The following is a 23,918-nucleotide window of genomic DNA, read 5'->3' as shown; positions in this document are numbered from 1 at the left end:
CAACTGATTTCAGCATGTTCAGATGTTTATGTCAGATGTTTTTAGTTTCAGCCCTCATGTCAGAAATAATTCACACAAATATGCTAAGTTGATGAAGTTCTGTATGAAATCAATCTGTTGATTTCAACTCAGTAGTGTTAAATCATTAAATGACTGATTTCTCAGTGAAGCTGGGGTTTGAGGAGAGTGGAGGAGAGTGGATGTTCCCCTGCCGGCCCATAGGTGTCAGTGTTGGGTCACAGCAGCGTTCAGGTGGCAGTGCTGCTCCTCCATGCTCCCTCTCCAAACCCCACAGCTTTCATCAAATCACTGCTATCTGATCCAAACTGCCTGAACAAGTCACAGTCAGCTTGAATTTAATCTCAGGCGTCATGTTAAAAGGATATTTACCTCTAATATATGATCTACACATTCATAGATACAATATTTTAATGACACATGATGCTTGATTGCTTGCTTGAATTTGGGTTTCTGCTTCAAGCTTGGAAAACTCTTCCTCTAGCTTGACTTTTGTTCCAAACCGCAGACCAACCTCCGTTCGGTCGTCTGGAGGGAAGTCATGCAGAGTGATTATTGTAAACATGGGTGGTCACATGAGGGCCACAGCTTTGATTGAATCTTGCCACCCAGTGGCGAGATGCTGCTATTACACCCATCTGACCCACAGATGTGTGTCTCTCTCTCTCCCCTCTTCTGCCCCTTCCTGCTCTCTCTGCCATTCTGCTGCTGCTGCTGCTCCGTCCGTCCCGCCAAGCAGAAGGGGTACACACAGAGGAGCTGGACAATGACCTCGGTAGGAACGGCACGCCGTCGTCTCTTCTTCAGTCTGAACCAAACCCTTCATTCACGCCGCACCAGAGTTGTCTCGTATTTCTAGCCCACATTGTTGTATTGTGTCCTCTGTTTTGTCTTGAAGAATCATTAGAGGAGGAAAATTAAACAGTACGATTCCCAGAGCGCATTTCCATAATCACATTCGCCACCGGTGACTCGTCCAGAGTCGCTGGAACAGTCGTCTGGAGGTGACTGGACCTCCCGTCATTTACAAACCAGACATGATGCTTGACATCCACTTCACTTCTCACTCCTCCCGCCTCCCCTTCAGCATGTCACTCTGGGTGAATGCGCTCTGCGTGCGGCCTTCGACGGCATCGTAAACTCAGCCGGCAGAAAACCCTGGCCCATCAGCGGGATCGTCGTTTCACACATAAGAGGGCGAGGCGGTTCCGAGGGGGATTGTTACGGCCGTGATTTTCCTAATGCGTGTCTGTCTGAGCCAGACGGCAACAGGCCGCCGCTCTGCTCCCCGACGCCCATCGGCATCGCTAACCAGCCTATCAGACGGAGCGGCGAGGGCTCCTGTTGCAGGATAAATGGTGTCTGGAGACGGCGTTACGCCCTGGCAATGAATGATGTCATTCCATTTGAGGAGATATCAGAGTAATGATTGTCGCGGGCCTTCATCATCATCATCATCATCATCATCATAGGTTGATTCAAACTGGAGGTGGACTGACATACAGAAGATGAGAACACATCAGAAATGTCCACAAAACTGCACAAAAACCTTCCCTTTATTATATTTGGTTAAAAAGAGAAGTTTTCTTAGTGAAAGGCTTATAGACCGCATTCAGGTTTTCATCATCCCTTAAAGCTCCACAAATCAATATATTCCTTTATTAACAATGAGTAAATTTACTAAATGTAATATGAAGGAGGTCAGCAGCAGAGAAACATCTCTGGCACGTCTGCAGACAAAATGCATCTCGAGATAAACCGTGCGTCGGTTTGGTTCTTCAGCAGCTGCCGTTGTGAAACTCCTGAAATCAGGCGTTAAAAAGCAGCAGATCAGACGAGTTCCCCGTCCATTAGACAACTGGACGAACGTGCTCGATAAGTATCGATCAGCACAATCCAATACAGGTAAGGCAAAGAAACCCAATTAACTGGAGCTCTCCAAGGAGAAGCATGTGTCACACACACACACACACACACACACACACACACACACACACACACACACACACACACACACACACCGAGAAATTCTTCCATGCACAGCTCCTCTCCGCGGCTCACGGTTTACTCAGGAGAAATCAATCACGCCACTGTATCAAGAGAATGAGATGCAGACGTGTAATTCATCACGGCCGACGTCCGCCTTGAATTCACAGTGTGTTTTAGAAAATGGGACAGGTTTATTTCCCCGCCTGTCTTTCTATTTTGGGCTTATACACACACGTCGAGAGGTGTGTTACACTTTAAGAGACGGTTGCAGATCTTAAACGTCCTCTGCTGCTGCTGCTGCTGTCACACACACACAGACACACACACACAGGTGCTCCTCCTGCGGCGGAACGAGCGCGCTGTGAAATCAAGTGGGTGATTAAAATTTTGCGTGAGGCGAGGCGAGGCGAGGCGGGACTGCATCCCATTTACCGTTCCAGCTCAAAACATCTGAATGATAATTCGGCGGCGTGCGTTCGCCCCCGCCGCCGCTCTCCGCTGTAACCTCGCGCTCCTCCTCGGCTCCCCTTTTGTCTGTCGCTGCGTTCGCCTGCTGTTGAGAAGACAAAAACGACGAGCGTGCTCGCGTGCATGAAGCGGTTGGCCTCCGCCGCCGGCCCGGTGACTTGTCTGACTCATCTGAGCCGTGGTGCTGGGCACAAGAGCACTTCAGCAGCATCCTCATTTCACTGCATCTGCTCCTGACTCCACTCCACCAAGGAGCCTCCTCATTAGAAACTAGGGGGTGGGGGGGGGGGGGGGGGGGGGGGGGGGGGGGGGGGGGGGGGGGGGGGGGGGGGGGGGATGATTATAATTACAATCTACTCGCGCACAGGGCATTGAATTGGTCCAGGGTAATAATATGTAAAACTTATACATCACAGGGGAGGGATATTGGACAATCTGTGTTTGTAGCCAATTAGAAGCCTCAGACATTATCCGCATGGAGGCCGGCCAATAATCAATGCTGCTGTAATCAGGCTTTGGATGTGAATCAGAGCTAATGGCATCGCGGTCTGGCAACAAGGAGCTCACTGTGGAAAACAAAACAACACGCCGTTATGGTGGGTTCACCACGTCAGGAGCTCACTGGGTTTCTCATGAGCTGCTGTCTCTTAACAGTTATTATTTCGCTGAACTCTGGTTTATAGCAGAAGAAGCGCATCCTTAATTCTTGCCATGATAACTGATGCCTGTACCCACACTACCTGATTCATTAACAGCATTCGATAAAGGTTATTTTCATTTCTGCATTTAAGTCATTTTTCTGAGCTGCTGTTGCACAAAATCATTAGTTTATAATTGAGATATTCAAACTAGAGCAGGGGTGTTAAACACATTTCAGTCCAGTCACACACACAGAATCCAATTTCGTCTTTAGTGGGCCGGATCGGTCCAATCGGTTTTTCTCTGTTGTTGCAAAATACAACCATTACTCTGGAAAATGATTGCAGCATCAGCATACGTCACTAATTTTAATGAAAACCTCTGGTGAAAACTACAGTGAAATGTCCAAATGTCTCATTACAATCTCATCCCAACAAAATAGAATAGATTAGAAATAGTTTATTTATCCTTCTGGGAAATTCTTGAAACGTTCTTGACAGCATGGCTTTAAGGCGAGTTTGATGGCAACGATCTTTCATGGCAGCATCTCCGATATCTCATCTCAGGCCTCAGTTTTTTCTCTGCTACTCTGAAGAAATTTGTTGGAAAAATCTTTGAAATTTCTGCCTTTTGCTTGGTGGTTTGATGGGCCGCATTGGAGCCTCTTGTAGGGCTTGTTTTGGCCCACCAGCCTTATGTTTGACACCTCTGCTGTAGAGCATCTTCCTCCGTTCAGTTGACTTTTTATATTAAACTATCAGCTCCAGCTGAGTTGAGGTTGGAAGGATGAAATTGTTCCATCTGCTTTTCAGTCCCTGCGATCAAGCGCCGACTTTCAGGAGCATGCTCAACGCAGAGCAGCAGCTTCTGTTAAACGTCCAGTTAAATGTGAGCCTGTGTAAGCTCTGGATGAAATCCTGATTCAAAGCGAGATGCAGGAGGGCGGGTCAGGTGAAGTCAGGTCCGCAGCGGAATCGCTCCGTCACGTGTTGGGGGGGGCGAGGAAGATGCACAACACCGGATCTGTAAGAGGTTCTGTAATATTTATGGAGAGTATGAGGAGAATCAAAGGTATAAATAGCTCTTCTGTCCTTTACGAGCACCTGCCTCTCCTGACTCCTCTTCCCCTCTCGGCGACCCCTCCGCCTCTCCTCTTTCCCTCCTCCTTTCATCTGCTCTCACTCTCCGCTCATCCCTCCATCTTCGCCCGGGGGGGGGAGTGGGGGGGTCTCGCTCTGCTCTTGTCTGATGTGTGGAAATGTCAGCGGTGTGAGGAGGACAGACAGCGGGGCTGTGGAGCCGCGCCGGCCCTGGAGGCTGACTGACAGGCCCACACACACACACACACACACACACACACACTTACAACTTCACAGCTTCACGTATTTCATTATTTCTTCTTCTTTTTTTTAAACAGAACTCCCCCCTGGATGGGAGAAAATAGACGATCCAGTCTACGGGGTCTACTATGTTGAGTAAGTGAAACGCCGGCGTGCTGACACAGAAAACTACATAAACACGACGCGGAGTTTTAGTGCGACACGCTGCTCTGAACCCGACTGTAAATCGGCGCCGCTCCCGTGTGTTTACAGTCTGCTCTCACACCACAGCCCGACTTCGCCTCCGCTTTATTTTCGGTCCTGGAAATGTAGGCCATTTTGTTTTCATCGCCACCACTGGGGGAGAATGTGCAGCGAGCGTGCGTTTCCTGCGTGCGCATATGTGTGGATCTCATCTTGTGTGACGCCCGTGGGCTTCAGCATTATTACAAATATGTTTCATGTGTTTTGATGTTGTTCAAAGCAGCACCTGGGGGCTCAGAGCTGTGGCATTTCTTTTTTTGTGTGTGAGTCTGAAATACTTTCCCTACATATATTATTCAGTTTTTCTTCACGCTGTGGATGGTTCAGGTTTAATTCCTCAGCTGTGGTTGGGTTAGCGGAGCTGGCAGGCCGGGTCTGTGATATGAGAGGTGTCTGTGAATTAAGCCGTCATCGCTGGAGGGCTTTATTTGACGTGATTTGCAGACGTGACTGTGTCCTGCTCTTTTCAAAGACGCGGTTTCCGTGAAAAGGCTGAGCGCGTGTGTCTCGTGTCACAATTAATCGAAGCTCATCGCTGTGCTCCTCCTCTCCTCCCTCCCTCTCTTGACCTGATCTCTCCCTCCCTCCCTCCTCTATTACCTGATCCTCTCCTCCATGTCTCCCCGTCCACTCGCCCCTCCCCTCCGCCGTCCCAAAGTCACATCAACAGGAAGACCCAGTATGAGAATCCCGTGCTGGAGGCCAAGAGGCGCCGGCAGCTGGAGCAGCAGCCGCCGCCTCAGCAGCCTCAGCCCCAGAGCCAGCAGCCACCTGAAGGTGAGCGCTACATCCGAGGTTCGTTCACAAGCCCCCACCAAGGGCGTCATTTCCTTTCTTTTTATTCATGTGTGTGAATGGCTCGACTGCGTGCTCGTGCGAGTGTGAGCGCGGATGTGTGTGTTTGTGCCAGAGGTTTTCAAAGTGTGGGAGGGGAAATGGCGTCAAAAACTCCAATAGATGCATTAATTCCCCAAAAACTGTAAGATTGAATTTTAATTTTAATTCATTTGACTACCTGCTTTTCTTTTAACATAAAATCAAAAGTCAGAGGCACAAAAATCAAGAAAAATCTTTGAAAAAGAGCAGATTCACATCTGGAAGTATGAAAACATCACCATCATCTGCATAATGTTTGTATTGATTAAAAATCATAAAAGTGTCACAATAATTAACTTTATCCTGAACATTTCTCATTTTGTTTGGTCTTTATAGAGACAAAATTCCATCTAAATTATGTATTTGATAATGATATAAAAAAATTTTTACCTTCCACATATTTCTTTGTGCCATAATTGCTTCACAAAATGGAAAGATGAATTCCTGCTGGGAAAAGGCATCCCCACGCCCCCCCACCTTCCCCCTGACAGCGCCGTGGCGCCCCGTCTCCTCCGACTCTTCGATCGCCTCTGGTTTATACCAATACTGCTGCTGTGCTACTTGCTGTTGCCTGCTATTGCCTTATGATTTGCTAAGTGCTCTCCCATAAAGGCATAACTATTATTTGCGGCTGCACGGCGCAGCCTTTTTGAAGTTAATTTCTGTTTTCCGCGCTACCTTCTGGATGCTCGTTTGCGCTAATAACTTGAAAGCCTTCTTTCTTCCTAAGGCGACGACAGGTGAGTTTGAAAACGATCTGCCTGCTAAAGAGTCTTACCTTCCTAATTTGTGTCACTTAATAAAGCTCTAAGTGCTTCCAGTAATAACGCTAATAACACGGCGAAAGCACCTCGTCTTGAACAGCTGCCAGAGCCCAACAAATAGGTGGAATTAGGTTACTCCTGCATCCTGTCTTAAACCTTAAACATTCACAGACGCCCCCTCGGTGAAATTAATTGTGAGTGCGATCTGGGCCACGAGGGAATTCTCCCATCATGCTCCACCTTCTGCTCACTCAGCAGAAAACATCCGGTTCACCTCAATTACCTGCTGACTTTTAGCCCGTCTGAGAACACACTCTTCAAATCTCCTTTTGTGCAGAGTTTCTCCTCTTCCCTTCATGTCTGCATCGATTCTATCTCACCGCTGAGAATATTAATGAAGGTTGCAGCCTGATCTGTGCCACGGCTCTGTAACAAGGCGATTCATCAAAGATGGTCGCCGGAATAAAGAAATAACCGTTTCTCACACACACCTGTGAGAAATGTGAGACCGCATTAAGAGTCCTGGGGTCTCTTCAATCTTAAGGGTGAGATATGAAACTGTAGTAAACATTTCACAAGGTGAAAGAATGCATTTGTTTGTTGTTTTATGGCGTATTAGCCGTTCAGTGAGCTTTCACCGCAGTAAAACCGGAGATGTGGAGAAGAACAAAGAAAGGATAACAATCCTTAAATAACCATAAGAGACTACAAAATCATGTTTAGTGTGTAGCATCGCTGGTGTGTGAGCCCTAAAACTCATGGAGCATGTAAGTGGACTTGAAGTAAAATCCTCCTGGATCCACTGAGCAGTGATATCAGGTAAACTCTGCTGGTCCAGATGTTACTGGTGATACTGGTATCTATGCATCTCCAGCTAAAATGTGAACAGACTAAGCTCTTACTACACACTAAACGAAGTTTGGATTCCATCCGGATGACCTGAAAGATCAGCAGGGACCAAAACGTAACCCAACAGTTCAGTCCTTGATTCACTTTTGAACAGACTTCCTTCAGCTTCACAAACTCCCTCCTGAACACAGCAGTCTAATCCGGTCCAGAGTAGTCCACGTCTGCGCCTGTCCAGCCTCTATCTAGAGACCACGTGTCTTGCCTTTGCAGAATGGATCGAGGATTCCACGCTGGCCGGCGCCCCGTTGGCCAGCTACGCCGCCAACCACCAGGAGACCTACAGGGACCCCCAGACTGGCCCCCCGGTCACCAACGCCATGGGACAGAAGAGTAAGTCGCGGCATGTGTGGAGGAGAAGTGTTGAAAGGAGCAGCTCATTACCTCTCTGCTTCCAGACCGCGTTACCCCACAGCGACTCATTATGAGCTTAACAGAATTCAGCTCTGACGCCGCGGTTTGTTTACCTGTGCCGGCGCCTCGGGCCATGTTTGAGTTTTCATGATGGAGGACCGGTTTTGCACCGACGCCGGCTCTCCGAGTCAGTCGCTCCGTATATTCTGAATAAGTAACGCTGAGCTCATCTGGTATGTACGGCGGCTGCGTTTGATCCCGGCGGTTTTCTGGATGTGAGGACGGAACGGCGGAGGTTCTGCCACCTACTGCTGCGCTCTAAAGCCGCGCTAACCCCCCCCCCGTGTTTACCGTGGCCCTGTGTACATCCTCCTCTGTGATGCGCTTCCTTTCTCAGGGATCAAATAATGGCCCGATTTCACCCACCGTTTAGCGACGCGCACACCTACGAGCGCCGCGTCTCGCCGATACCGTGGGCCTTCCAGCTCCTTTCACGGCCGCCTCCCACCGGCAGCTTGTCTAATTAGCAGAGAATTAACAGCTTCACCCCGTCTCCCTTCCTCTCTCCCTCAGCCGTCCATCGATCTTTTTATTTCTCCTCTTCCCAGAGCTGTTGGCTCTGTCCGTCTTCCCCTGTCTGTCCCTGCCCCACCCTCCCCTCAGACTCTGACTCCAGCTGCTCCAGCCCCCTTGATATCCCTCCAGAGGAAGACGTCATTTGAAATCTCTTTATCAAACATCCCGGCTTTCATGTTTTTCCTTTCCTGCTTCCTGGTCTGCTCTTACATCTCCGGATCCCTTGTGGATAAAGCCACCGTATCAGCTCGCAGTTTTGTTACAACTCTCCTGTTTCTGAGGGAAAAGACGAAAAAAAAAAAAGAAAAGAAGCCATTCAAAGACAACAACACACAAAAAAAAACATGACAAACACAAGGACACGACCTGACTCCAAGGGTAATGCATTTTTCATTGAATGGATGAGCTGTGGAGCCACCGTGACCTGGCGTCGTACCTGCGGGTTGCTAAACACACATTTCTTATGATCCTCTCTCTTTAATGTGCGCTCTCTTCATCATCTTCCTCTTCCTTTCCCTCACCTCTGGCTGCGTCTCCTCATTCGTTCCCATGAAGGAGGTGCAGCGGCGTGCGGGAGGTTCTTTTTAGCCTTTCGTCTTTTAATAGGCAATTTGAGTGCCTGTTTTCTGCTGTTGTTCTCAGCGGCGTTGACGGAAAATGCTGCATTTTTTTATTCAGCCCGAGACACAAAAATGTCTTCATTTCATTCCTAATGCCAGATAATGAGGTGGTGAAAACAAGAAGAAAGAAATTATGGGGAATAGGAGTTCGGTCCTCAGCGTTTAAGCCGTTCTCCACTTCTTAAGGCCGCTTTGAAATGTGTTTTGGAGAGATTTTCATGTTGATTAAAACCCTGAATGACGCGGATGTCCTGCTGGCACACGAGGTTTCGGTGGCTGTTTACCGAGGCTGAGCCCTTTCCAATGCAAACATGTTTGCCGTGTGACCTTCAGCGAGCGAGGGCCCGGTACTTGATGTCACATCTTACGATTCAGCCGCCTCTCAGCTACATCCTCAGATCCAGAAACCACCAGTCAAGCTGAAAGGGACCCTGCATATTAGCGCATGAATACCCTGAAATAGTACCATTCAATCTGCTCCATTTGATATTCAGAAGTAGTTATTTGTTGCCTGAACAGATTTGGGATCCATTTCAAGTGTGAATGTTCCTCTTCAGAGCAGCCTTTGATTGAATGTATCTAAAAGTGATCCGTAGCCGCTTATGAAGTATTAAATGCCATGTTCAGCCTTTTTAACCTACTTAAAGTGTTTGTATAAAACTGTATGGGCTGCAGTACACATGATGAAACACGGGTCTATGTAGAACTGAACTGGTACCGGGAGTATTAATGCCTGTTAATTAAGTTTGTGCTCCGGTTGTCCAATGAGAAGCTGATCTGGATGTATGTTGGTGTCCAGGAGGAAAGCCTTTCTTCACTCGGAACCGGTCCGAGCTGAAGGGAACCTTCATCAACACCAAACTGAAGAAGAGTCGCCGCGGCTTCGGCTTCACCGTCGTCGGAGGAGACGAGCCGGACGAGTTCCTGCAGATTAAGAGCCTTGTCCTGGACGGACCCGCAGCCCTCGACGGCAAGATGGAGACAGGTAGATCTCTCTCTGTAGTGACTCCCTGCAGCTTTCACCAAATCAGATGTAAATAAAGTGATATTTTATTTGCCTGCAGTTCCAGATGACAAATCTGGCACTTGGATTGAAGAGTGTTTTAATATTTTAACTGCTAAGAAATGTCACGTGCCCGGACTCTTTCACTGCAGCTGATTAATGTTCGGCTTCAGATCCCGGCCCTCAGTCGGCTCAACGTGGATCAATCCAAAAACAGAGAAGTCTCAGAGGGAAATGGACTTTAATTCATTGTGGCCCGACAGTGCTCTTTGTTGGAATCGGGGCGAAAAATGGCATTATCAATCAGAGGGCCTACAGACTGCTGTCCTTAGAGGAATAAGTTTGTGAATGCTGATTGTATCTAAATAATGAAGAGTATAGTTTATGTGCCTCATAGAAACTTTAGAAAGTAACTTTTCTTGGTGAAACTATAACGATCTTCTGTTTTCTGCTCACCTCGAAGGCGACGTGATCGTGAGCGTTAACGACACCTGCGTCCTCGGGTACACCCACGCCCAAGTGGTGAAGATCTTCCAGTCCATCCCCATCGGCTCCATGGTCAACCTGGAGCTGTGCCGAGGCTACCCGCTGCCCTTCGACCCCGACGACCCCAACACCAGCCTGGTTACCTCAGTGGCTATCCTCGACAACAAGGACCCCATCATCGTCAACGGCCAGGAGGTGTCCAACAGCTACGACTCGCCGTCCAGCCACGGCAGCCAGAGCAACGGCAACGGGCCCGCCAACGGCCCGCCGCCGCTCAACGGCCTCCCCCGACCTCACAGCCCCTCCGTGGAGGTGGCCTCCGATACCTCCTCCCAGCAGGGCTACCCCAGCGACGTGGTCACCCTGGCCTCGTCCATCGCCACGCAGCCGGAGCTCATCACCGTGCACATGGAGAAGGGAGACAAGGGCTTCGGCTTCACCATCGCCGACAGCCCCGGCGGCGGCGGGCAGCGGGTGAAGCAGATCGTGGACTACCCGCGCTGCCGCGGCCTCCGGGAGGGCGACATCATCGTGGAGGTCAACAAGAGGAACGTGCAGAGCATGTCCCACAACCAGGTGGTCGACCTGCTCAGCAAGTGTCCCAAAGGCAGCGAGGTCACCATGCTGGTGCAGAGAGGTGAGTGGAGGCGAGCGCGAACCGCCGCCGCCGCCGCCGCGTACGTGACGCCGTCGCTTCAGTCGCAGCTCTTCAGAGCAGGGAACCGGTGTCGACTCATGCGGCGCCTTGTGATGTTGGAAGTATCGCAAAAACAAAACGCAAACCTTTCCCATGAAGGCGTTTGATGCCGCTGAGAGAAATAATAACAGGTTGCTGCTGTTCTCGCTCAGAAGGAGCTGCTTTTATTGACACACACACACATTTATTTATTCATGCAAATAATGGAGGGTGGAAGCAGAGAGAGATCGGTACGGAGGCGAGATGGAGGGATAATTGTTTGGAGGAAGTGGACTCGGAGCCACGGAGGAAGTTAAAATAACATTTGAGGACGAGGCTGGAAACACAAAGGGAGGAAAGGAGTGTTGATAATGAGCGGTATTAACAGACTGTCACAGCGTTCCTCACCAGTTCTGCGTGTCGGTGAAGGAGCTGTGGAGAGAACCTGGTGTTTCAGGTCAGACAGTCTGATAGTTTCCTTTTCTCCTCCAGTCTGTCTTCTTTCATAGTCTGCTGGTTGACAACATGTCTGGTTTATTTTGGGCTTTAAGTGTTCTCCCAAGTTGAAGCTTGTCACTTTAAAGATGCCGACGATCCTTTCATCCGCCCACCTGGCCATCTGGCTCAGGAAGGGCTGAGATGGTTGACGTCTTGGCCTTACAGTAGACTGTCGGACGTGGAAACGGCTGGCAGACGCGCCGACGCTTCCATTCACCGTGCGTCATTCAGGCTTTTGTCCCGGCCTCTGATTGAAAATCACAGTCGCACGGAAAAGCTAAATGGAAACAAAGCGACTGTGAATGGAGGATAAAACTGAAATGATTGAATTTCTGTATTTTCCCTCCAACCCTCCTCAGACTCGCCGACCTCCAGAGCTCTGAATGCCCCCCGTGATACCAGTAATTGGAGCATTTTCCCCGTCGGAGTCTCGCTGCCTTGCTTTGTGGGCTCATTAATTCAAACGGCTGTAAGGTTCTGTGTGTGTCCACACGTGTCGTTTATCCCCCGTCCTATAAGGTGGAGTTCTCTGAACCGTCAGATGAATGCTGGAGAAATCATATTGAATCTTCCTTTCCCACGTGTGTGATTGTCACTCCTCATATCTTCATGCTGCTCTCCGTTCTGTCACCTCGGTGAAAACACACACATGCCAAGCAGGCTGGCTCACTCCTGTGAAGCTTTTCCTCTTTGTGCTCATGTAAACAAGCGATGTGGCCTCACTGTGAGCGAGGCCTTAATGGGTTTATCAATAACACAGAGGGAGGGTTCTCTGCTTCTGCAGTGTGGTTTTTACTTATTTTTTACAGTAAGAATCACAAACACATCAGAACCAAACTTATTAGCTTGTCGTACTTGGTGCAGATTAATTAAAGAACAAACCCCCCCCCCCCCTTCCCATTTGTAGCAGCAGCAGCTTGTGGTGATGAAGTTCCGGATGTCTCCGTGATCACACACTTTACTTCTATCAGAGTCATTAGCGAGGAGAAGCACACACTGGAGTGCAGCACTGCGTCTGCTTCTTCACTTACTTGTTGTTATTTGGGCTGTTGTTGATCACAATCTGGCCAGTTTTAAAGTATATTTTATGAGGAAGGATTTTGGAGAAACAGGCTTTTTATTCATCAAAGTTTGGCTTTCTTTTTTAAAAAAAAAAGTGTCCTTCTAGTATCTGAAAAATAAGTCTTGCTAAATCAATTTATTATACTTATTATGAATATTTAAAACTTCCTCTAATTATTTCAGTATATGGACCTAGATTCTGCAAGTATTAGATTTTTGTTTGAGTTTCTGTGTCTTGGTGATCCAGCTGGAGCTGCAGGAGGAACCGACTCTCTTCCTTTCAGACCGGTGAATCACCAACCAACCTCAAACATGTTGATCGACTGGGAATATGAATAAACACAAGCAGAGAGAGAACATGCAAACTCTGCATTTGGAGCTGCATGTGAACAAACCCATGCCATCAGGATGAGTTTATAGCCATTTTAAACCTTTTTTTTTTTTTTTTTAAAGCAATTTGGTTGACTTTGCCCGTTTATGCCTTTATCCCACCTTTAGCCATTTTTTCCCTCCTTACCATCTTTAGCTTATTTAGCCTTGTTGGTTATTCTCACTGGTGTTTTTGCCACTGCAGCTGTTTAATGTGTTGTGAGTTGTTTTTGTCATTTTAGATGTTTTTAGTCATATTTTTTGAGCTCATGGCTTCATGTGTCTCCAGACTCCAGTTATGCTAATGAGAAATACAAATATAAACTCCTGCCAGATCCATGACAGAAACGCGATAAAAGCCTCTGAGGTGCCGTCTTTCCTTCTTTAACCTATCAGCCTATAAACCCAGCACACTCAAATTTGATTTAAACTGACATGAATTTAAAAAAAAACAAAACGTCACATTTGGTAAGCCGGAAGATGAGTGATTGGTGTTTGTGGCTTCATTAATAACTAAATATCTCCATCGCTTCTTAAAATTGCCGTCAATTGATTTCCTGACGATTACCTCCTCAGAGCTGGTTTTGATCTCCAGCTTGTAAATAACAGAGAAGGTTACACTTCCTCCATCGAGGCTTATTGACACTGTGTGCACAGCAGAGTCCCCCCCCACTGGATTCCCTCACATTTCCCATCTGTTGGTATCAAGTCATACTGTTATGCTTTTAACATGTTACACTCAAACTGAATCAACTTGCATGTCATGTATGGTAACACACACACACACACACACACACACACACACACACACACACACACACACACACACACACACACAGATGTGTGAGATTCTGCACAGTGCATAAATTACGAACCCCCCCCCCACGGCTGTCTCACTCCAGATCACTCCACCGGTAGCTGCAAAGCTCGCTGGCCTCTAATTGGGGTCCTGATGTCAGCTTTGCTTATGATACGCACACATCTCGGTTCTCTCTTGTGCTTCCCTTTGCTCTCACTCTCTCCTCCATCTATCAGAAGTCCCCCCCCCCCCCCCCCCCCCCCCCCGCATGTGTGCACACGGCTTGACCCCGCACATGAACACACAACTGTAAATTACTCACAGGATTGTGGTTGGGCTTTAATTGGAGATCCGCCTCCGCCGCGTTCCTCCGCCCCCCCTCCCCCATCGTTCGTTTCTGCCGTTGCCCCTTTTCCCGGCGTGTGCCAACACCTGCTCGCCCACACCACGGCGGGAGCGAATCCCCGAGGACCGGCGTGCGCTCGTTAGGGAGGCAGGCAGCGGCGTCCCCGCTCTGTTCCCGTCCTCTCAGTTTAGGAACGTGTGCAAATCAGCGAGCGTGAACATGGAAATGTGTGTTTTTGTTCCATGCCAGCAACAGCAGGAGGATGTTTTTCATCGTGGGTTACAAAGTGCAAATTACTCCACAACCTTCTGGGTACTTTTCATCTACTTCCTCTGGAAAAAGTACGTGTGGCTGATCTTTTTTTGGTTTAATTAATAGGTGCAGGAGGAGGCATCCGCGGGTCAGTGGCGGGTTGTGAGCCGCTGACAGCGTTTCACAGGTTAAACACACCAGACGCAGCAGTTTGGAGCATTCTGCTGCTTCCTCTACCCACACAGGAATGATTTATTACTTCAATCAGGTCCGTGTTTCATGATACAGTGTACTTTCATTTGTCTAATTACGCCGCTCTAATGGGCTCATTTTCCCCTGTCTGTCTTCTTCTGCCCTCACCGACGCGCTGACATAATTCATTTCGGCCCCTGAAGTCTTAAGGACGATTTTAGCAGACCCGTCGGTTCATTACCTGGCCCGATGTGCAGCCTGGGTTTAATAAACTCCCAGGCAACGCCGAGTGTCGCCGGCTGCGTCATGCATCGATACGCAGGGACGGTGACTTCACCGTGTATTTCAGCCCCGTGCATCAAACCAAAGAAATAAGACTCACAAAAAAAAAAAAGTTTATGTGCATGGAAAAGACTGGGAGGAGACGGAGAGTCCAGACGGTCTTGGCGTGGGGGGAAAAGAAAGCCACCTTGGGACGCAGCTCTGCAAAGATTTGCAATTCTGACAGTCATAAAATGACCGCAGGCCTTCGGTGGTGGAGCTTCTTCGAGGCCGGACGTCCTCGGGACCGTCCGTCTCCTGTGGAACGCTGCCAGAGTGTGCAGCCACTGAGATTTCACCTCCTCTGTTCTCTTTGAAAAGCTGTAAATGCTCCGGGTCCTGTGGGATGCCTCTGCCCACCGTGAAGCCTTTTGTCTGGGAAAACACGTTCGGCTGTAGAATTTCTGAAACACGACTTCTCAATGGCCCAACAGCTCGAGTCATTAATCAGCCATAGAACAGAAAAAGCGAAGCCCCTTTTCCTCCGGTCCGGATTGTTTTTACCTGTTGGTAAGGCCGAGCAGCTGCTGCCGTGAATGCAAAGTCGTCTGCGGCCGGCTCGTCGCGACGTGGAGAAAATGGGAAGATAAGGGTGGAGGGGAAAAGAAGGGCGGATGGATGGACTTCAGAGCATTGGAGAAATGATGAAAGACCAGTGCAGAAACCCCCATGATGCTTTGCTTCCCCCACCCTTCCCGAACATCGTGACTCATCAATCAGCGGTGACACACGAGTCCCCTCCGGGCAATCAGCCCTGCGCACCCCCCCCTCTCACCTCTGCCTCCTCCGACGTCGCCGACAAATGAACGTGCGTCTCGGACGGAAACTCGTAAACCAGTTTGTAAACAACCGGCATACTTAATGAACCCCTCCACTCCGTGGTTTTCTTTTTTTCCTTGTTATCTCCTCTGAACAAACGGAGACAAACACTCAGACGTGGCCAAGACCTCAGATCATCAGCTTTCCGGGAGAGCTCTAATCACATTCATTTGCAAAGCGTCTATGGGGGGGGGGGGGTCTGTTTGCTTCTTTTCCTTTTAAGTGCTCTTTGAGGGATTTATCGCACCCTTGAATTAAGACGCAGTTCTGTTTAAATCTACTTTTTTTTTTCTCCTTTGTGTTTTTGTTGTGCAGCTAAGAAAACAATGAAGAGACACCAGGTTAAAAACACCAAGTGGATCGTTGCCTCGCCAGATAGCTCTTACACGCGTAATGGCGAGCGAGTGCGCCGGCGGCGCGCAGACGCGTCCTGTCAGAAAGCACTCCACGGATCAGTGGTTCTTTGAGGACACGCGCCGATATGCACAAACAACAATTACGTGAACCCACACAACCCGTATAAACAGGCCGGCAGTTTACCGGCACGCTCATCCATAAGGCTCGTTTTACCGTCTGGAACACACGCCGGCATTAGGAGGAGATAAACGCTGATGATGGGTCCCCGCGCGGACCATCGCAGGAAATCAATTCACTGTACGGGCAGGAAGCGCCGTTATTTTTGCCCAGTTCGCATTAAAGATTCTTGCTGACTGAACGGTCCGGCGGCACCGGAGCGAGCAGCGCTGCCGTCTGGAGGAGCAGCGGTGAGGGGGAAACCCTGTCGCCTGGCAGCCGCCGCTCACGCTGGTGAACCACTGCTTGTTGTACAGGTGTGGAACCCCCCCCCCCCCCCCCCCCCCCACCGTCTCTTCTCCCAACCCCAGCCCATCTCCCATGACTTCACACCTCCACAGCCGGCGGGCGAGTCGTAAATCTCCACCATCTTTTGTTTCCATGACAATGCTCTGCAGATAATCTGCGCCGGGGTCTCTGCTCTGGGTTGGGTGTGTGCGTTTGAGGGGAGGGGTGGAATTTTCACCCCGGCTTTCTCCGAAAGCCGTTGAGGGCGATCACCGCATGGTTCACTACTTTTATTGATAAGTGTTCTTCTTTTTTTTTGACAAGAAAGCCTTTTGTGTTGCGCTGCGTTTTCCAGCAGAACTCTTTGAAGTCCCTGTGGATTTAAAAATGCGTTTTGCCCTGTTTTTGTATGTCTGTGATGGTGGAGGGCTGGACGGGCAGCTCGGTGGTCCGATGGACTGATAGACGGGTAGACGATAGCCAAAAAAAAAAAAAAAAAAACCTGCACAAATGAGATGAAGTGCACTGAAGTGACTCCAACCTTGATTCTTAAATAAATGAGGACGATGAACTCAGCTATTCAGTACATGAATAAATTCTGTTTCATTGAAGTAACACAGATATAGATATTCATAATATTCATAAAGACAGGAAACAGATGAAAAGGTAAGCAGATAGAAGTCAGATTTTTCAGTCTGATGAGCGGTCAGATGATGAGTTTGTGTATTTTTACATTACATTTCTATGAAAATGTGCTCAATGTACTCGAAAGAAGGTTTGTAATTCTTGAAGGTACGCGTGACGCTCAAACAAGTCAGTCCAGTGAGAGATGATCATCGCCGTCTAATTAGCTCCGTCGCTTCGCTCGTCTGTCGGACTCGTGTCACTGTTTGCACACACGGAGGACGCCAAACACAGCTGATACCTGCCCCTCGCCGCCGCCGCCGAGGCTCGCCACAACAACCGTTGCTCGGAGACCGTCTGTCAGTTCACCCGGGCGCCGTCGCCACGGTGACAGATGGACCCGCCTGTTGGAAGCCATCGCTCCCAGCCGGGATCCGGCAGCCCTCGCGCGCGCACACGCGCGCACTCCGCGGACAGACAACATAATCTGCTTAGTAATGGCTTCCGTTTAGCGAGCGCCGCGCTGCCAGGTCGGAGCTGGAGGAGCTCCGGCTCCTGTCTGACGGCACCATCTCAGGTCATTACTCCCGTTTTCTGGTAGCAGCTGCACATCCTCCTCCTCCTCCTCCACTCTTCATCCTCTGACATATTCCAGCATGCATTGCTCCTCATACGCCTCGAAACATTAGAATCGAACCAGCTGTGGAGCTGTCACACACCGAAAAAAAAATCACCCGTGTTTTTTTTTTTTTTTTTTGCCTTTCGTTTTCCTCGGGCGGCGAAACAAGACTGTTTTTCTGTCGAGCTCAAGTAAAAAAATCTCACCGCAGTACTCCGATATACACAATACTTCATTATTCTGCCGTTCTCCGAATTCACATTATTTTGTTGATGTAGGATCCATCATAAAAACGGCCTCACATACAGATCGAGTGTCCCGCGGGTCGATTATTCTCCGTTAAGGAAGCACTTTTTAAGATTTAGTAAGGAGGATAAAATGAGGAAGGAGAGCCCCGCAGCGGCCCGGCTCCATTACTGGAGAGCTGGAGGGTTTAGCTGAGCCTTCTCACTCCCCATCTGTCTCACCCTCCGTCTGTCTCTCTCTCTGTCTCTCCCTCTCTCTCTCTCTCTCTCTCTGCACCTGTTCTAATCCGCTGTTTCCCTCTCTTGTATATAATTAGGGCTGGACGTTGGCCCAAAAAACTTACAATAGCTTTTGATCTGGGGACTTCAAATGCACTCAGCTATGACACACGCACGCACGCACGCACGCACGCACGCACACACACACACACACACTGACTTTAGTGTGGTTCTGTTGTAGGATTGCACTGAAGACAGTCTGTTCCTTATTTTATAATATATATAAAATGCCAAAGAACAATGAAGCTGCCCATCAGCCATAAGAAATAATGCGCTGTTTTGCAGGGTACTTGGAGTTCAACATAGTGCCGTTTACTGAAGTTGTAGTGGATTCGCTGATAGCAAGTGGAGAGCTGCTGTCTTTATTCACATCTCACAAGTTGAAGCTTGCTTCAGCACGAGTTCTTCATTTTAAATCATTATTCCACTGATAACTGAGTCCTCCTGACAGCAGCATGAAAGATGTCTGACTCCGTAACTTTAGCTTGTCATCAAAGTTTGTCATTTTCATTAGTTTTTCAGAGCATCTTCCTACTGATGTTATTAAAATTATTGAAAGAGTAACTTCACTGATTAATGACTCCATTTTCATATCCAGTAAATTGTAGAGTAACGCCACTTTCTGTGGGGTTTTGAGTGACTGACTTCAAGAGAAAAATGTGCAATATTCAGTTTTCCCTCACATTTGAAAAGCTAATAATCAGAAAGTCTGCACTGGAAGTATTAAAGCTTCTTTCAGAGTGAGCCATTCAGACATCAAGGTGAAACGGAAAAAGACTGATAGAGTCCTGGAATGACCCGGATCTCTTCGGCTGCCTGGGCGTGTCAGGCTCTCTCTGTGTCAGTGTGCCTCGCTCTGGAGCTGGTTAACGCCGAGAAGCGCCGGCATCGCGGGCATCAGCGGCCGATCAGCTGCACCGGATAATCAAACGTCATCCCGGCACTTTGACTGACAGCATCCTGAAGCCGAGCGGGATCGACCGTGCCGGCCTGCGTGCGTGTCTTATTTAATAACCAGGGTGGGAGGGAGCGTATCGCCATGCGCTCCTGAATGAATGATTCCAATCGATCGGTCGGGAGGAAGAGGTGAGGGGAGGGGAGATGCAGACGTAACACAGTCGGAGCTGTCAGCTGTGAATGAGCCCAGATGTCTGAGAGATCAAGAAGACAAGAGGACGCGTTTGTGTGTAAAAGATCTTATCCTCTCATTTTCCCCGAAGGATTGACACACAATAGTGTCCCATTTTCCTGCTCAGACTCGGGCGTGCTGTGTGTGTGTGTGTGAGTGTGTGTGTGCACGCGCGGTACCGTGTAGCTCATGTTTCATTTAGTGTGAAATTTTAAATATGGCGGAGGAAATATTATAAACTCTTAGCCTTGCATTTCGCACGCCTTCCTTCTGCTCTCCTCATTTCCATAACTTCATACTGTTTATTCCAGATAGACGGCGGAGGGAGGTGGAGAGGGCAGCGATGTGCTGGAGGAGAGAATTTCCCTGGTTAGATCCAGGCTGTGTTAGCATTTTAGTAATCTGTCAGTCTTCCTGCGTGTGTGTGTGTGTGTGTGTGTGCTCATCTGCTATTTCTGCAATGATATTTCGTGGTTGCTGTTGAATCACGTGGAACCGTCGCACCTTAAGCACTCTTTGATTTGTGTCAGGAGAGCAGCGCAGAGCCATCTGATGCCTGCATGAGCGTGTGTGTGAGAGAGTGTGTGTGTGTGTGTGTGTGTGTGTGTGTGTGCAGCTGCATGGATGTTTACCAGCATGTGTGGGGGCGGGAGGGAGCCTGTGAAGGAGCGTAGAGAGGAAGAGGGTGGAGAAGGAAGGAGGGAGGTGATGATGCTGAGGGAAGAAAAGGGAGGGAGGACAGTGTGCAGCGAGGTGAGAGAGAGAGAGAGAGAGAGAGAGCGGCAGGGAAAAAAAGGAAAAGGCGGCAGGAAAGGGAGAGACGGGGAGGACGCGCCAACTGCCTATAGATGCTGGAGCCTTCGACAGCGGAGCGCGGCGCTCAGCGGACACAGGAAGATGGTCTCAGTAAGAGGGGAACTGACGGTTGCCTATAATTTAATGTTCAGTATCTTGGACTCCTTCTCCATGGGTAATGCTACGGCCAGCAACTCCAGAGCTCCGCTCGCTTTCCTCCGCTCTCCTCCTCCTCTCTTCTTTATTCTCCGGCTCAGTTGCTCTCCAGGATTCCGTCCGTCCGTCTCAACTCTCACTTTCCCTCGCTCAGCTCGCTCGCTCGCTCGCTCGCTGACGTGCATGCGCCGCCGCCGCCGGGTAGCCAGGCTCCAGCGAGCGCCGGGTTCGCCCCCGGGGCTGGCCCCGCTCCGCTCCTCCGCCGCTGCACCAGTCAAGCCGAGCGCCGGCCGCGGCAGTGATGCAGATAGATCGCGCTGCCTCGCGCTCTCTCCCCCACCCTCCGCCGCCGCCGCCTCCTCCCACTTCTCCTCCTTCTCCTCCTCCTCAAACGCCAGCCGCGGACGGGCGAGCGAGCGAGCGAGCCGAGCGGGGAACGAGAGGAGAGGAGCGATGACGGCTAGATGAAGGCTGTTGTGACATTGTTTGGGAGTCTGCGTTATCAGTTCTCACTTCTTCTTTTTTTTTTAATCCTCCTGAACGTGGACTACATGCCATCCCTCCTTTGGTAATTGTGTTTCTTTCTTTTCCCCCCTCCCTCTCTATCCGGCTTCACAGGAGTGGCACCTGCAAAGAAGAGCCCAAAACTGGTAAGTAGTTCTTCTTCTCGTCTTTTTAGCCTCCCCTCCCTCCATTTCCATGTGTGCATCATTCAGAGAGGCATTGCTCTCGATCCCACTCCCCCGCCGTCCCTCGCCGCTGCTCGCTGCTACTCGCGCCGGTGTGTTTGTAGATGTGGGATGCTGCGCTGTGCCTTGCGGAGGTGGAACCCCGGTGGCGGGGGATGGTACAGGGGGGCTTGCGATGGCGTGGCGCCGGGTGCTAAGTTTGCGGTGCGAGAGTTGAATGTGTGATGGCAGCCTGGGGGACGGCCTGGTCCCGGATGAACTGAACTCAACATGCATTTCTCTTGTTTTGCAGGACCGTTTTGATCTGGCGCCTCCGTACAGAGATTACGTTAGGGTACGTGATGCAGGGCAGGTGGAGGGGAAACTTTCTGCTGCTGGTTTACGGTCCTTAATGGTGACGGTTTTCGGGATTGTAGTGGTGTTAATGCATGATGTTCTTCTTGATCGTGTCCGGCAAAACCGACTCCTGATGGATTCCAGTGTGGCCTGTTGGTGGCAAAGCAGGACAGAGGCCAGCCTGAGGAGGCGGCAGCAGGGATTTGTTTTCATTGCCCCACCTCCCCACCCCTCCCGCCTCCACCTCCCCGTCTTCAGCCTCCTTAATAAGTTATTGGAGCAGGAGAAACCGATGTATTAGAGCATTCCCGGAGCACAGAGGGGGAGCACAATGACTGCAGAAGGTCAAATCTAATAGATCCATCACCAGGCAGAGATTTGTTTTCATTTGAAGGGGGGAGCAGGATGTGGATTTTGTGCATCAAACTGAGAGAAAAACAAGAAGAAATGCTGCCTTGGTGATTAAACGGAGGCGCCATTTTGTTGAGAAGGAAGGAAAGAAACCCAAGAAAAAAAATAATTTAGCAGCTGGAATGTGAGCCTGAGCTTTGGCTTTTCCTGTGACTCCATCGATTTCGGTGTTGCGCCCGAGAACCCAGAGAGGTTCGGTCCTCAGCAGCGGCATCGCGAGCGTTCCAGCGGCTCCCACTCCGCATTTGCCAAAGCGTCAGTCTTCTTTTATGTCTAACAAGGATGATGAATATAAACATGAATTGCAGAGGTGTGGGAGACTGATTCCGAGAGTAATGAGTCTGAATTTATTGAAGACGCGGCTCCGCTTTGAAGGCCAAACACTTTGATATTGGAGAACAGATGAGCCACTTGCCTTCGCCCCGTCCTCCCGGTGTATTTTTGTCCGGCGCATCCAAAGCAACGCGGGGTCACGTGACGCCGAGCTGTCATTCTCCCTCACCGTCTTAAAAATATCCTCCTCTGTTTCCTCTGTAACCCTTTCACTCGACTGGGTCCTGTTTGAAACCCTCCCAGCGGTGAAGGTGTGACTGTAAAGAAAGATCAGGATGATGAAGAGCGCTGCTGCCTGCACTGTCATTGTACTGGAGCTGCGGCTCATACGTGCTTTTGCCCTCCTCAAACACCTCCAATCCTTGAGCAGGTACTTAAGTGCCCATGTTATTGAGGGGCCAGCGGCAATTTATGAGGAGTTTTACATTTCTGCCGTCCCCGGTAAAATCCTCCCTCCGCTCTCAAACCCCACGAGTGCCTTACTCATTCACTGTGAGTTCCTCCCCGCATGCAGCAGGGGATGCAGCTTCTTGTTAATACATTCCACTCTGTTAAACAAAAGGAATAGGCAATGTGGGCTCAGAAGTTGAGCCACAGTTTTCTTTTTTTTTTTTTTTCCTCTCATAGTGGAAGGACTTGATCATGAGAAACCGTTCACTTCTCTTTATTCCGCTCGCTTTGTTGGCGAAAAGAAATCTCTGAATTAAAGCGTGTGATTATTCTCTGCGCTGAATAAGGTGGCATCACAACAGCGCCTTGACATCACACTCCGTCTGCTTCCTTTCTACCCCGAAGAGAGGCCGTGTTTAATCCGTTTGAACTCTCATCCCAAATTCCTCTGTCTTCACATCTCCATGGTCGCTGTTCCTCCTAAACCACAACCCCGACTCCTCTCCTCCTCTCCCCGCTGCTGAGCATGCAAACAACCCCTTTTTATGTTTTTATCTCCGACTGTCTGCCGGCTCCCGAGCTCCTCCGAGAGCCGACTTTGAACAGTCATGTGATATCGATCCGCGTTTCCCACAGCAGTTGTCGAGGAAGGACAGCCAGAACAGCTCGCAGCACAGCGTCTCCAGCCACCGGAGCGCCCACACCGACTCGCCCGTGCACGCGTCCCTGGCGCCCCCGCTCAACGAGAGCGGCGCCCCCCCGGCCCCCTCGCAGCCCCTGCCAGGCCTGCCGCCCCAGGACTCCCCGGCGGACGGGACCATCCAGAGGAAACCGGACCCCTTTAAGATCTGGGCCCAGTCCAGGAGCATGTATGAAAGTAGGCGTAAGTATATAATTTTTTGGTGGCGGTTTGGATGAGGTTCTGCATGGGGTGGTGGCTCAGTGGACCGTAGGTATGTGTTTGGGATCAGGGCTGAATTAACAATGGTCTGGACTGGGCTTTTATTCTAATGCTTTGGTGATCAAGTTCAATGTTTATGAAGCGTTTAATGCTGAATCTTTTGGGGTCAGAATCATCATAGATTAGAGGCCACAGTGATAAATACCACAATAACCTTTAAGTTTTAAAGTTTTTCTTTGTTATGATGCAAAATAGACGACAACTTTAATGAAACCTACAAAATACAGTGAAATATCCAAAATATGCATGTTTCCACAAACTCCCCCTGACAGCGTGGCTTTGAGGCTAGTTTGTTAGCAGCGCGGTTGGCTAGCTTCCATGGCAGCATCACCAACATCTCAGCTCGAGTCTCAGTGTTGTGTCTGCTATTCCTAAGAAAGCTGTTTAGTAAAAAATCATTAATTATTTCTTTGAAATCAAAGCTATTTGCTTGGTGACTTGGTCGGCCAGATTAGAGCCTCTTGCGGGCCGACTTTGGCCCACAGGCCTCATGTTTGACACCTCTGTCTGACAGGATTACAAAACCATGAATGA

General features: G+C 49.5%; 1 protein-coding gene across 3 annotated transcripts in view; it reads left to right on the top strand.

The window, feature by feature from the left end:
- The window catches only part of magi1b (membrane associated guanylate kinase, WW and PDZ domain containing 1b), a 138,618-nt gene that overhangs the window by 94,088 nt on the left and 20,612 nt on the right, over window positions 1-23,918 (top strand). For all 3 annotated transcript variants that reach the window (XM_030092786.1, XM_030092787.1, XM_030092785.1), the window contains 9 exons: window positions 758-793; window positions 4,532-4,589; window positions 5,356-5,492; window positions 7,457-7,576; window positions 9,593-9,778; window positions 10,260-10,919; window positions 20,883-20,914; window positions 21,246-21,287; window positions 23,060-23,306. In XM_030092786.1, the coding sequence (XP_029948646.1) occupies window positions 758-793; window positions 4,532-4,589; window positions 5,356-5,492; window positions 7,457-7,576; window positions 9,593-9,778; window positions 10,260-10,919; window positions 20,883-20,914; window positions 21,246-21,287; window positions 23,060-23,306 (1,518 nt within the window). The remainder of the gene's footprint in view (window positions 1-757; window positions 794-4,531; window positions 4,590-5,355; window positions 5,493-7,456; window positions 7,577-9,592; window positions 9,779-10,259; window positions 10,920-20,882; window positions 20,915-21,245; window positions 21,288-23,059; window positions 23,307-23,918) is intronic.

Source organism: Salarias fasciatus, chromosome 5 (assembly GCF_902148845.1).
Source record: "Salarias fasciatus chromosome 5, fSalaFa1.1, whole genome shotgun sequence".
Taxonomy (NCBI): Eukaryota; Metazoa; Chordata; class Actinopteri; order Blenniiformes; family Blenniidae; genus Salarias; species Salarias fasciatus.
This window is presented reverse-complemented; position numbering and strand designations above follow the sequence as displayed.